The sequence below is a fragment of the Acanthochromis polyacanthus genome, chromosome 4 (assembly GCF_021347895.1).
Source record: "Acanthochromis polyacanthus isolate Apoly-LR-REF ecotype Palm Island chromosome 4, KAUST_Apoly_ChrSc, whole genome shotgun sequence".
In the NCBI taxonomy this organism is placed as follows: Eukaryota; Metazoa; Chordata; class Actinopteri; family Pomacentridae; genus Acanthochromis; species Acanthochromis polyacanthus.
The window spans coordinates 21,261,922-21,274,397 of NC_067116.1; the positions used below are offsets into that span (position 1 = coordinate 21,261,922).

Here is a 12,476-nt window from a genome sequence, read left to right on the forward strand (position 1 = left end):
CTACAGTAAAAATATTAAACTTTATTTATGGGGAATTTTACTGAACAGGTTACATAGTGCTTGAAAAAATAGAGGTTTTAGTGAGTTACCAAACATTGAGGAGCACACAGAACTTCAGGAATTAGTCTTCAAAATAATGGTTCCATTAAAAAAAAAAGTCATTGTGATGCATATTGTTATTTACAGCAGGGGAGTAAGATCTCACTTGATCTGATTTGTAAAATTTAAAAAAATGCTTCAGTGCAAGTAAAAGAGTAAAGCTTGCCTGGAATATGAATACATACACATAGTCAAATATTGAGCAATACAATGTGATGTAGTATGATATAATAAAACTTAAATAATGGAATTTTTCTACCAGATGTTGCTCAGAAAATTTGCAATTATATGACCATAAATGCAGTTCCTCGTAGAATAGCTACAACATGTAAGAAGGATGCATTGTAGAAATGCAAATAGTAAGCTATAGATTTGACAAAGTAATAAGTAATACTGTCAATGATAGAGAGGTCATAAAACAATATTGTACATAATAATAAAACATCCCACATTACATTAAAGTGTTGCACTTAAAATGGAAATGTTGTCCACAGTACTGAAAATGATGCTGTAAATGCTACTGAGAAATTAATATTGTAAATGAAATTTGCAGTTGCAAGATAGGGCATTTTGGAAATCAGTTAATGCAAAAATAAAAAATAAAAAATAAAAAAAAGAACGATACCAATAGTACTTAAATGCTGAGTGTGAAATCCACTAGTTGGTCATAACTGTTGATCCCTTCAGTGTATAGTCTGGTGCTTCCCAGTAAAAATTAGAAAATCGTTGTAATTGTAATAATTTTTTGCAGAAATCAGAACGATGACGGTGCTGCTCTTTAAACAAGCCAACATCTCTGAGAATATATTCTTCGCTACGTGTTTCCACTGAGGGTGTCCATTATTCTGAAAGTCTTGCCCGGAAGTGGTCTTTACAGCCGCTAGCTTGAGTCTGGTGTACTTTTCGTTTCGCAGGGAGGAGTCAGACATTAGTTTCTTTATTAAAGTGACATGTTTATTGAATTAACATTAAAATTACAACATGTATGTCTGCATTTATCCATAATGTAGTCGGTGCATGTTGTGAACGTTAAGCTATCGATCAGTTAGCGGCTCGTTTTCGGTTGAAGATCGAAGGAAACAAGAAGGCGGAACAAGTAAGTTCGGGAAAGTGTCTTTGAACTGTCACCGTTTGAACAGCTCGTCTGAGATAAACGCGCCTTTCAGACGGTATTTATCTTAACTGTGGTGTGAATTAGGTGTGAAAACGTGTGTTTGTCAAGTGTCGTGGTTTTTTTGTGGCCGTTTCACAGCAACAAGTCCGGCCGAGTTAGCTCGTCACGTCACGAATAAACTTGTCGTCATGTGCCTCGCTGTTTAATCTCTGGCTTTTATGTCGGAAAATGTGATTAAAAACCGCATAAAGTCCGCATTGTTATGAGGAAGACGGTGATTATATTTGTCACGGAGGTCTTAGTAAACCTATTGATGTCCGGTTGTGTTGGTAACAGCCGGTTTGACTGCGTTTTATTGTCATTCCGCAGATTCTTGGTTTCACGGCGGAATTAGTGTCTGAAATAGGAAATGACTCAGTGAGACACCATGTTTCATCTTCTTACTGCTTCTGTTCAGACTTGTCGTTTACCTGCTATTAATGCGATTCAATTCATCTTTTTCTGCACCCTGGGGGTTTTAGATTAAACTACCAATAAATTCTGCTTAATTTAATTGTCATCAATAGGCTTAAACCTCTTGATTAACTCGGAGTCTCACTCAAACATTTATGTGTCGTCTTCTTCCTGAAAAGTATTTATTGATCTCCATTTTGCATGCCACTTGTCAATATAGAACATTAATCTTAAGCTTTTGATGTCAACTTAATACATACATAGGTACTATATATGTAATGACTGCAACACATTTCCCAGCTATCTCCATCGTTGTTCCAGCTTAGGAGAATATTATGGATCTAAAGTGACAGATTAATTAATCAATCAACCAAACTGTTTTGATAATAGCTTTAAAAAATAATGTGAAGTCAGTTTTTAAGATTATTAATTGTGAGGATTTGTTGCTTTACTCATTAGCGTGACAGAAAATTGAAGTTATTTAGGCATTTTTCATTGTTTTGTGGCATTTTGTAGAAGTATAGAGACAAGGTAATTGCAACCATATATTACTGTATTTTGTAAAAGGCAAGTCAGACTTCGTTAGATTCAAAAGGAAGTATTCATTTCAGTGTAAATATGTATTTATTAACCAAACTCTGGCCTTTTTCCCCTCCTTTCCCTCCAGTTTACATAGGACCACAGAATCCCAGACTGAGTCCAAATAAATACCAAAGGACAGTCCATAACAAAAACTCTGGACTGGTTGTTTGCACAGCCTTTTGACTGATTCCATTTCAAGAGTAAATAATTCACCAGAAGCGTTCAAACAAATCACCCGCTGCCGCCACCACATGCGACCATGTCCATGGCCCTGAAACAAGTCTTCAACAAAGACAGGACATTCCGACCCAAGCGCAAGTTCGAGCCCGGGACGCAACGCTTCGAGCTGCACAAGAAGGCCCAGGCGTCTCTGAACGCAGGCCTGGACCTGAAGCAGGCTGTGCAGCTGCCCCACGGCGAGGACCTCAACGACTGGGTGGCCGTCCACGTGGTCGACTTCTTCAACCGCATCAACCTCATCTATGGCACCATAAGTGACTCGTGCACCGATCAGACCTGCCCCGTCATGTCCGGTGGGCCCAAGTACGAATACCGCTGGCAAGACGAGCACAAGTACAAGAGGCCGACTGCCTTGTCTGCCCCTAAATACATGAGCCTGCTCATGGATTGGATTGAGGTACAAATCAACAATGAGAACATCTTCCCCACTAACGTCGGTAAGTGTTGGGATTTGTCACAGATATTTTTCAGACTTATCTGCCCTGAGATTCAGAATCAGAGACTTGCGAGAACACGTCAAAGTCTGGAGAAGTTCTCGGTGATCTCAGTGGTTGATTCAAGATCCATTTCGTCATTTTATGAACAGACCAGTCCACCACTCAATCACAGACAAATGCCCATAGAGTCCCAACATCACAAAATATGATCAGTGTCCAAGTCATAAGACCTCAAAGTTAAAGTTGCTTGTTTTGTCCAAACAGAAGTCAGATTTCCACTGGAATTAGATTAGTCATGCTTTGAAGTCATCCACCACATGGATCAGAACACACAGATAAGAAACAGAGCAAAAAAAAAAAACCCATTTGTGCTGCAAAATGTTATGCTTCGTCATTAGTTGCCCCTTCAGTCTTTGCTTTTTGCCTCGTAGCATATTGATTTATTTAAAATTTTACTACTCAAGTAATACAAATCTGCCTTTTTTTAAATGGTCACAAGTCAATATTCAACGGATGACAAAAGGATTGTCAAAGTAGTTTTGTTTTAAGGGGTCACAAGCAAAAAAAATTGAGGAGGCACTAGTGTATCGTCCAAATAGATCTATTTTTACCTAATAAATGACTATATTGAGTCATCTTTATTTCAGTGCTTAAACGTGAGCCACGCAAAACAACGAAAACAGCACTTTAATTCTTAACATTGTAATGAATACAAAGAACAATTAAAACGAGGCGCAGATAAAATCCTGCAGAATGAAGGCATGAAGAATCTGAAGCCTCCCTTTTCCAGATTGCAAGGCCACATATATTAGATTAACTGCAGCGTTGAACATTGCAGGCATTACAGGCTCAGTTAATCCTTTGCAGTGGCATTCTCTGTTTTATATTATCTGCAAGTGTGCCTGCCCTGTGCTGTGGCTCAGCAGCTGACTGACGACAGAAACATCCAAGCAGTGGATTTGAAAATGGGTCAAACATTGTACAGTGGTCTATGAATAGAAACGACCTCTGACGCACACGTCCTCTGGAACAGATTCCTGAAATTTTATTGAATTAGTCAAATCAAACGACATACTAAATTAATCAGCTGGTTAGAGCCGAGGCTTATCCCACAGGCCAGGCCGTGTTGGTTTTCCATTTATGCATGAGGTGACATTGGCTGCATGCTTGGGCCAGCTGGTGTCCAATCTGAGAGGCCCAAGAGAAAAAGAAAAGTGAATATAGAAGCTGACTTTTTATTAAATGCATCAGTATTTCAAACGTGTTTCTTTCGTAGGGGCAAACAGTAGAAGGTCGTCTTGGATTGACTGCAGTGTTCTTCTGTCTCCATCTGCTTGACTCTCAGGTACTCCCTTCCCTAAGACCTTTATGCAGGTGGCTAAGAAGATTTTGTCTCGTCTGTTCCGGGTGTTTGTCCACGTCTACATCCACCACTTTGACCGTGTGAGCCAGATGGGGGCCGAGGCTCACGTCAACACCTGCTACAAGCATTTCTATTACTTTGTCACTGAGTTCAACCTGACGGACCACAAAGAGCTGGAGCCTCTGGTGAGTCAGATGTAGGACAGGAACTAAGCTGAAGATGAAAAAAAGACTAAAAGCATGAAATTGTTGAAATCATACAACACACAGTCATGAGCTACTGACACCAGTGCTGTCTCATTATGCAGATATTATCGGATGTCAATAAAAGTTGACATTATTATGATTCAAAGTTAACAGTGTAGAATGATACCTGCTAGCATGTCTAAAATCACATGAAACCAAGAAGAAAATAATATAAAATCTTCTGAATTATCAAATATTTTAGAAGTAAAGCAATGATTTATTGGGCACAGATAGGTTTTAATTATTGTCTTTAATATATTTTTGAGGACATTCTACAGTAAAAATAACACCAAAGCTGTCAGTGCCCCCGATGGTCAAACTGTGTCAGAGCAACACTGTTTCTGAAAACACCTGACATTTCTGTGGCTGTTCTGTACCTCCATGCTTGATGCCCATCTTACACATATATACTCGTAAATTGCTGATGAGCTAATAAAAGTAGCATAACAGTGAAGCAGTGGGTGGGTTGTGTCCTGTGTTTAGTGGCTGCTAATAAAAGGTGTAGTCACGGGATGCGCCCGGCAGCACAGGAGCTGCTGACCGTGAAGGACAACCAAATTTGTAACACGCATGCGAGCTGTGATCTGCTGCTGTGTAAGTTGGTCAGCTGGTCAAAACAAACACCAAACCCTGTGAACCATTTATGACAGTTAAGTGACAGTCGTGCTGTGCAAAGTTACATGCAGTTATTAATTAACCGACTGTTTCTTAAAGTTTGAAAGATTGTATTAATTGACCGCAGCCCCTGTTGTGATGTGTGTTTGTTGTGTGTCGGCCTTCACGTCTTCCACTCTGATCGGTTGTCTGTTTGACCCAAATCTTGGACTGTAAACTCTGTGTTTTGTTTGTTTTTTGGCATCCAGCACCTTCTTGTCGTGATTGCTGAGCTTCGGAAACTTAAGCATTCACTCGCAAAAATCGATCTGTTGCTTTTTTTTTCCAATAAAATCTTTTCCTCATGAGATTACAGATGTATTTAAAGAATCTGCTTACTTCACCCTGAAGTGTTGAAGCGTTTAATAGAGCGCTGGTATCTTCATCGTGTCTGTGACTCACTGTGCTGTGTGCTTGTGTCCTGTGTCTGCTGCAGAAAGAGATGACCTCTCGGATGTGCCACTGAGGGACACGCCGGACCAAACGCATCCGTCCATCTCCAAGACTGCATCGGACAACGGAAAGAGCAAATTCAGAGTCTATTTTTATATTTAAGTACTGTAATCTATTTTAGCCGCATACTGTAGGTTTTAACCAAGAACCTTATCATGTGAGGCGTTCTGTTGCTTTTTAAAAGTTTTCAGACATTTTATCAGAGCACAGTATTAAGAGGTGTATGTTTGTGTTGATGTTTTCTATTTTATTTGAATCTCAATCATTCCAGAATTCTTCGATCTTTCTATCGGCTTAAGATGATCTAAAATTAGTACGATTTCTTACTGTACGTCTATAAAATCTCTATGTTGTTACAATAAAGTGATTCCCTGTTACAATTTGGGTTTGGTAATTAGTATTTAATTAGCACTGACTGGTTTTCCTTTCTGCAGCTGGCATGAGTGGATAGGTCTTAGACGGTTCTCCCTTTAACTATATCTGCTTCTGATTCCAGCCGACAGAGATGTGAGATACACTCTGGACAGCGCTCCTACAACCATTTTAGAACCATCCATTAGCCTAACGTTCATGTATTGGACAGTGGGAGGAACCAAGAGCACCTGCTGGAACAGGAGCAAATGCCAAGTTCCCACAGAAAGGTTCAAATTCAGAATCGGAGCTTTCTTGTCAGGGGACAGCGCCAACCCCCAAACCACCACGATGCCCCAGTCAGAACAATCTGAGTAGTAATTTCTATTTTTATTTAGCCATAGATAGCATGAGGTGCACGTTATTCCTACATATTGGATCACAAGCAGGAAAATTGAGTATTGATCTGTTACCATTTTCGGGATCCAAACTAATGTGGGCTTTGGCAAGGTAATTTGGAAGTTACAAATTAGCTAAACACGGCGGTGTCCTGCTGGTGCCGGACTGTGTTATTTTACACCTTGGGCCTCGAGCCACCAGGCGGGTTCTCAGATGTCAGAGCTGCAGGTGTTTGTTGTAGATACTCCTGGCAGCTGAAGGTCACACGAGACTTGAACCTCACATGACAAAACCCGGGTGGCAGCACACGCTCTGTCCACAAACATCCACCAGGAGGCGTTGCACACCAGAAACCTGCCACAGCCGAGGAAATAGTTTTATTTGGCTGTTAATGTTGCAGCTGTTATGAAATCTGCCCAATGTCCCAGTTAAAGTCATGAAGGGGGGAAGTGGAGACCTGATTCGGGGTAATGATTCGACTAAGCTGGTTATGTAAGAAACAGGCCAGACTGTACTGTGATGAACACACAGAGAGAGGTTTTGTTGTGAATGAACCCAGCTTTGTGTTATTTGGTCAAAAACGGCCCTGACTGGCTTTGAGAACAACATTGTTGGCCGGATTTAGTGACAGTCATCAGTCATAATGGAATGGATTATGTAAATAATGAGCGGCGGCCCTGCACTAGAGAAGCATGCCAAAGAAAACAATTGCAGGACATCTTGTGAGACTTTACGACATGTGACAAGCATCCTGAATAGTACATTTTGTAAAGGGACACTGTACCTGATTAGGACTACAGGAGGACAGTTGGGGGTTATGTTAGTCCATTTCAGGTACATTTAATTCAGGTAGTACAGAAGTATAATGAACAATATTTACTCAAAGTTTTTGATGTAGTTACGGTCAAAGTTATTGGGTTTACCTGTACAACCTGCCCTGCCACAACATATATCTGTACAAAACTTATTCACATGTTAACAGAAAATTTAATTATACGCGTGTTTTAGCAATGACAATTTGTTTTAGGATTGCATTGTATTTAAAGAGGTTTTAGTATTCTACTGCATGTGTGTAAATAAGGGAGGACAAAGAAGTTAGAAACATTCTTAAATAAAATGTAGTTCAATGCAAAGTGATGTCAGTAATAAACAGGATTAAATGTACATATTTTTCAACATTATGAAATTTGTAAAGACAGAAGTTACACCACAACTGGACATCATTAGATTGTACAAGTATTTCAATTCTATTCAGAATTAAGAGTTCTGATAAATACATGCACAAAAAATACTACTTCCATAAAAACAGAGATGTTATCAGCAGAACGTGCTGTCTTTCTGCAGGGTTAAAATTATTGAAAGTGATGCATCAGAGTGTAAACAGCCTTTTACAGCTGCTAGAGATGGAGCAGGTTTTTACTGCTTTATATACAGTTTAGTAGTTTGGTGTAGTGGTTCCCAAGCTAAGGATCGGACCCCTTCAAAGGGTCAGGGGATACATCGAAGAGGAAGAGCTAAGAAGAAAGATACTAAATCTGCTCCACATAAATAAAGTATATATTCATTAGATCATTTCTAATGGGGCCAACAACTTGTTTCAAATGTGAAGAATAGAATAGAATAGAATAGAATAGAATAGAATAGAATAGAATAGAATCACTTTATTCATCGCTGAAGGGAAATTCAGATAATTGCCTCAACTAGACAGTTATTTTTTGTACAAGGCTAAATCATGAAGGACAAATTGTAAGATTACTAAGTGTTGAATTAATCTGAATAGCACCTTTAGCTGCAGCTGTAAAATACAAGTAAAAAGTACAAGGTTTCCTCTGAAATGTAGTTGAGAAGGAGTGTAGAGCAGTGTAAAATGGAAGGACTCAGGTAAAGCACCTTAAAGCTACACTAAAGTACCATACTTGAGTACATACCCTTGAATAACAGGAGGTTACTGTGTATTATGGTCAGTCAACCATCCAAGCCGAGTGTTTGGGCAACAAACTACATGTTTATCTGCACAGTCACATCTAAAGTACGCCGTTTCCACTTTCACCTCCTTCATTCAAGGTGGAAAATGCAATGTTTTATCATAATAATATCAGTTTTGATATACAAACATGATGTAACCGTTTGCCCCAATAACATCACCCAGCAAAATGACCTCATTTCCTGCTGCAACCTGATCCTCTTACAGGATCGTCCCTCCTCTCAGTGTGCAGTCACTCCCTCCACACCATGGCAGCATGCATTATGCTGGTTACGTGTGAGATGAGCTACACCCTCCTCTTGCTCTTCCCTCCCTCCTGGTGTGTTTTTCTCTTTTGGAATGTACCAGACAGCCTCAAAGGGCTCTGCAGTTACAAGACGTTTAGGGACACACTGGCAGGAGGCCATGAACAGGGGGAAGAATTTCTGGGTGCAGCCAATTAGATTAAAGCTGGTCCAATTTTGTCGCAAACAGCAGCGTCTGGCTGTTGTTTTGATGGCACAGTGTGATTATTTACACGAAGAGAAAAGGGTTTGGGAGATAATGTGACTCAGCAAATGCTGAATTGAGCACACACCCTTAACGGTTTTGTGGCTCGTGAGTCAGTTTCCTCATGGTGCAGCTTGTGGGCATGAAAAGTGATCTTAATTTTAGGATTTCAGAGGTGGAGAGGACTTCCAGTAAGATGATGAATTTTTTTTTTTTTAAAGATGCCCAGGAAAAGGTTATTTCCGCCAGTTCAGCATAAGTTCATTCATCTTTTGATAGTTAATTAAATGTTTGACTAATTAAAAACCCCTAAAATGACAATTTGTCTGACATTATATTTAAATAGAAAATCTGACTGTTGTGGACAAAGCAAGTGATCTATAGATGTCAGTCTGGAATATTATTACAATTCAGGTCAGTCAACGCTGACTGTCACTAAGTTTCTCTTAACAAGACAATAAAATAATGAGTAACATATTGCAGCTCTTTCTGTACATTAAAATGTTTTTACATAAGTTTTTGGGAAATCTACCTTGTCTGTTATCTCAATGTTTACAATCCACCACAATGAGCAAATTCCCCGGCTGTTACAGTCATGCAGATATTCCCCTGTGTACTGTAATTTTGTCTGACGTTTGCTCAATTTCGCAACAAAGACATATGATTACACAGTCATTAAAAAGAGGAAGCTATGTGTTCCAACACGTTTTACACGAACACAGTGCCCATTATTTTCTGAGTGGTGGCACACGGATGATGATTTATTACAGCTAAATGAATAGGTAAAGAATACTAAATTGTTTCATTAAGGTAAAAGTGCTGTTGTTGGGAGGGCAATAATGGTAAAGAAAATATGATATGATGATAATCATCTTAAATACATACTAACAGTTTGTGTTGCAGTTATTTATTTAGACGTCCTTGGAAATGAGAAACATTTCAGCTGCAATCACAAAAGAGGTTCCAAGAATTTAAAAACATTAATTTCAAAACCCTATGTTATACGTGCTTGCATAACAGGAGCAAAGTGCAAACAAGAGAAAACAATGAGTTTCCTCAAGCACAACTAGATCAAAGTTGGAGCAAAACAAATGCTGTTGCAAAATCTCTGGAAAGATTTTATGTCAGTGTTAAAGGGTATTAGCTGGATGTTGGAATCATTTCAGGTTTTTGTGCTGGGATGTCTACTGGGCGTACATCTCTGCCAGAGGTTATATTCGAATGTTTCCCAACTGGAAGCTGCTTCGTTCTAAGAATTTTTTCAGGCGGTGCTTCTCAGAAAAGGTACAATCAGCTCTTGGCCCAGCAGCGACCTTCCGACTTAAGAAAAGTATGCAACTTATTGTAACCATGTAAGACTGCTGGCTGCTTGCAGCACATTAATCTTCTTGGCATTCAACAGTTTTATTTGGACGTGCCAGACGTGCATTTCATGAATACATTTGCAGGTATGACCATACCTTTCCAGTGCACTGATGCATACAATGTGTCATACTGTACTGTTTGCAATACAGGAATGTTTTTGTGAGGAATCCTGCTGATTCAGGCATACTGTACCCGAGAGTCTGTCAACATAGCAGTGTTTTCCTAACCATTAATAAAATGCATTTTAAATGTGGCAATGGGTTTTTCTTTTACTGTCATGGTGATATAACTATTGGCTTTGATTAGCAGAGTTTAGAAGTCCTGTCACTACCTTAAACATAAAAATTCCCCCTTGAGTAGCTTTATTATGTAGAAATCGTGTTATTGATTGACATTTTCTGATATATATATTTTGTATCAACATATTTCAATACAGAGTTTAAGTTTGGCTGCACTGCCTAAGTTTGAGTTGATTGGCCGATTAGAGAGCTTTAAATTAACATTAGTAAATTACATTATTTATACTGTTTGATGCATTTTATCATGCATCTGCTACAAAGGCAGTAATGTAAATCCAACAAAAGCATGGTACTATGGAGGATCTTCAGCTATGTACAGCGACAGATCAAGAACAGGTACGGGATATTGTGTAAGATGAACTAAACACATGACACATGAACACAACAACAGAGACACACCTCAGTTATATCACATTTCAGACTGTAAAAACCTGAGACTGAAGAGAGGACCCCCTCCTGGGCGATCTCCCGATTGGGTGCCTTACATATCAGAAACTGAGTTGTTGTCACCTGAAGGCATTTATGACGACCTATCCCTCTTCATTATGACCTGTAGTGACACAGACCCACCCCCTGCACTTCGAATTGGGATGTTGTTTTCCTACTAAAACCTGCTCCGACTGCACCATGTGCTTCTGGCTGGGGATAGTTGGACCACGGCTTGCGTAATGTTTGCTACCATCGAGCTTATGTTTGAGGGGCAGAAGGTGAAAGGAGGAGGAGAGGCAGAAAGCCTCCAGTCACAAGACAGCCTACATCTGAAAACAACCCTTACATGGTTTTAACTATGACACCCTTATTAAACAATGCATCAATGCTCTACAGAGTACAGGGATTATATGCAGAGCTAAATAACAGAGGAGGACATGCAGTTTGAGGACAAAGTACATGATATAATAGAGTATTCATACTTCTTGGTATGTGCAACATAATGGCAAGATGGAGAGCAGCTATTTTATATTTTTAACATCTGAACTTAATTAAGGAAATAGATGCAAATGAAACATATTAATATGATGAACCCCTCTACTGAGCTCTTTTGCTTGAAAATGCTCCATGAGCATTCCATGTCTGTTGTAGCACTGCTGCTGTGGCATCTCACAATTAGCAGATGGGTTAAGAGAGCGCACTTTTCAGCATCATCAGAGTTCTAGGAGATCTTTCATTATCACAACCACGACACAGTGCCACCACCCACCAAAGTCAGCTGTTTACAGCCTCCTCATCAGGTCCCAAAACGTGCAAACCTGCCTCATCACATATCACAAAAGGTGGGGCCTGCTGCCGGCTATATACATACTGTCAGTTACTGAACTCATATTCCAGGAATTACTGTATTTTGTAGGAAGAATTTTGCATATTTTTGTTTTTTAATTTTATTTTTGCGCAGTTTGAGTGCAGAAACATGTTGTATTTGCATTTAAAGCTAAAAATTACTAAATTTAGCCTTTACATTGGAGATTTTTCCTTTTTGTTTCCAGCAGTTGAAGTGTATTTACTAGTATTGTACTTAGGTTTGTAAGGTAGTTGTCCTGCATATGAGTATTTTCAACAACTTTATGCAGTACAGACACTACAAGTAAGAGGTAAATGAATGATTGACGATGCTAATGATGACCCAACAGTATTTGAAAGGAGTATAATGCATCTTTAACTAGCCACAATATTAACAGTCAAGTAGTATAGTACACAACACAGACATGTGTAACTCTGATTGTGTTACAGCTATATTTGAATAAGTACACGTTTGAGTGCAAGAGTGAAACGTGTGAATGTGCACTTCCAGGACTGGTGTAATCTCTGCATCAGATTGCATGAGAGTCTGTGCATGTGCGCGTTTGTATCAGCGTGCGACACTGAAGGCCCACAGCAGCTGAGGTCTACTGTGACTCAGACGGGGATTTCTTTGAACACCGTCCGACCGTGACCATTCAGTAGTGTCTAGGAGT

At 39.5% G+C, this 12,476-nt stretch overlaps 1 protein-coding gene across 1 annotated transcript; it reads left to right on the plus strand.

The window, feature by feature from the left end:
• The first annotated feature begins 969 nt into the window (after window positions 1-969).
• On the plus strand, window positions 970-6,020 carry mob3a (MOB kinase activator 3A). Its single transcript, XM_022201535.2, has 4 exons — window positions 970-1,195; window positions 2,334-2,925; window positions 4,271-4,473; window positions 5,624-6,020. The coding sequence occupies exons 2-4, from the start codon at window positions 2,508-2,510 to the stop codon at window positions 5,651-5,653; spliced, it is 651 nt and encodes a 216-aa protein (XP_022057227.1). The 5' UTR covers window positions 970-1,195; window positions 2,334-2,507; the 3' UTR covers window positions 5,654-6,020.
• The last annotated feature ends 6,456 nt before the right edge of the window (window positions 6,021-12,476 follow it).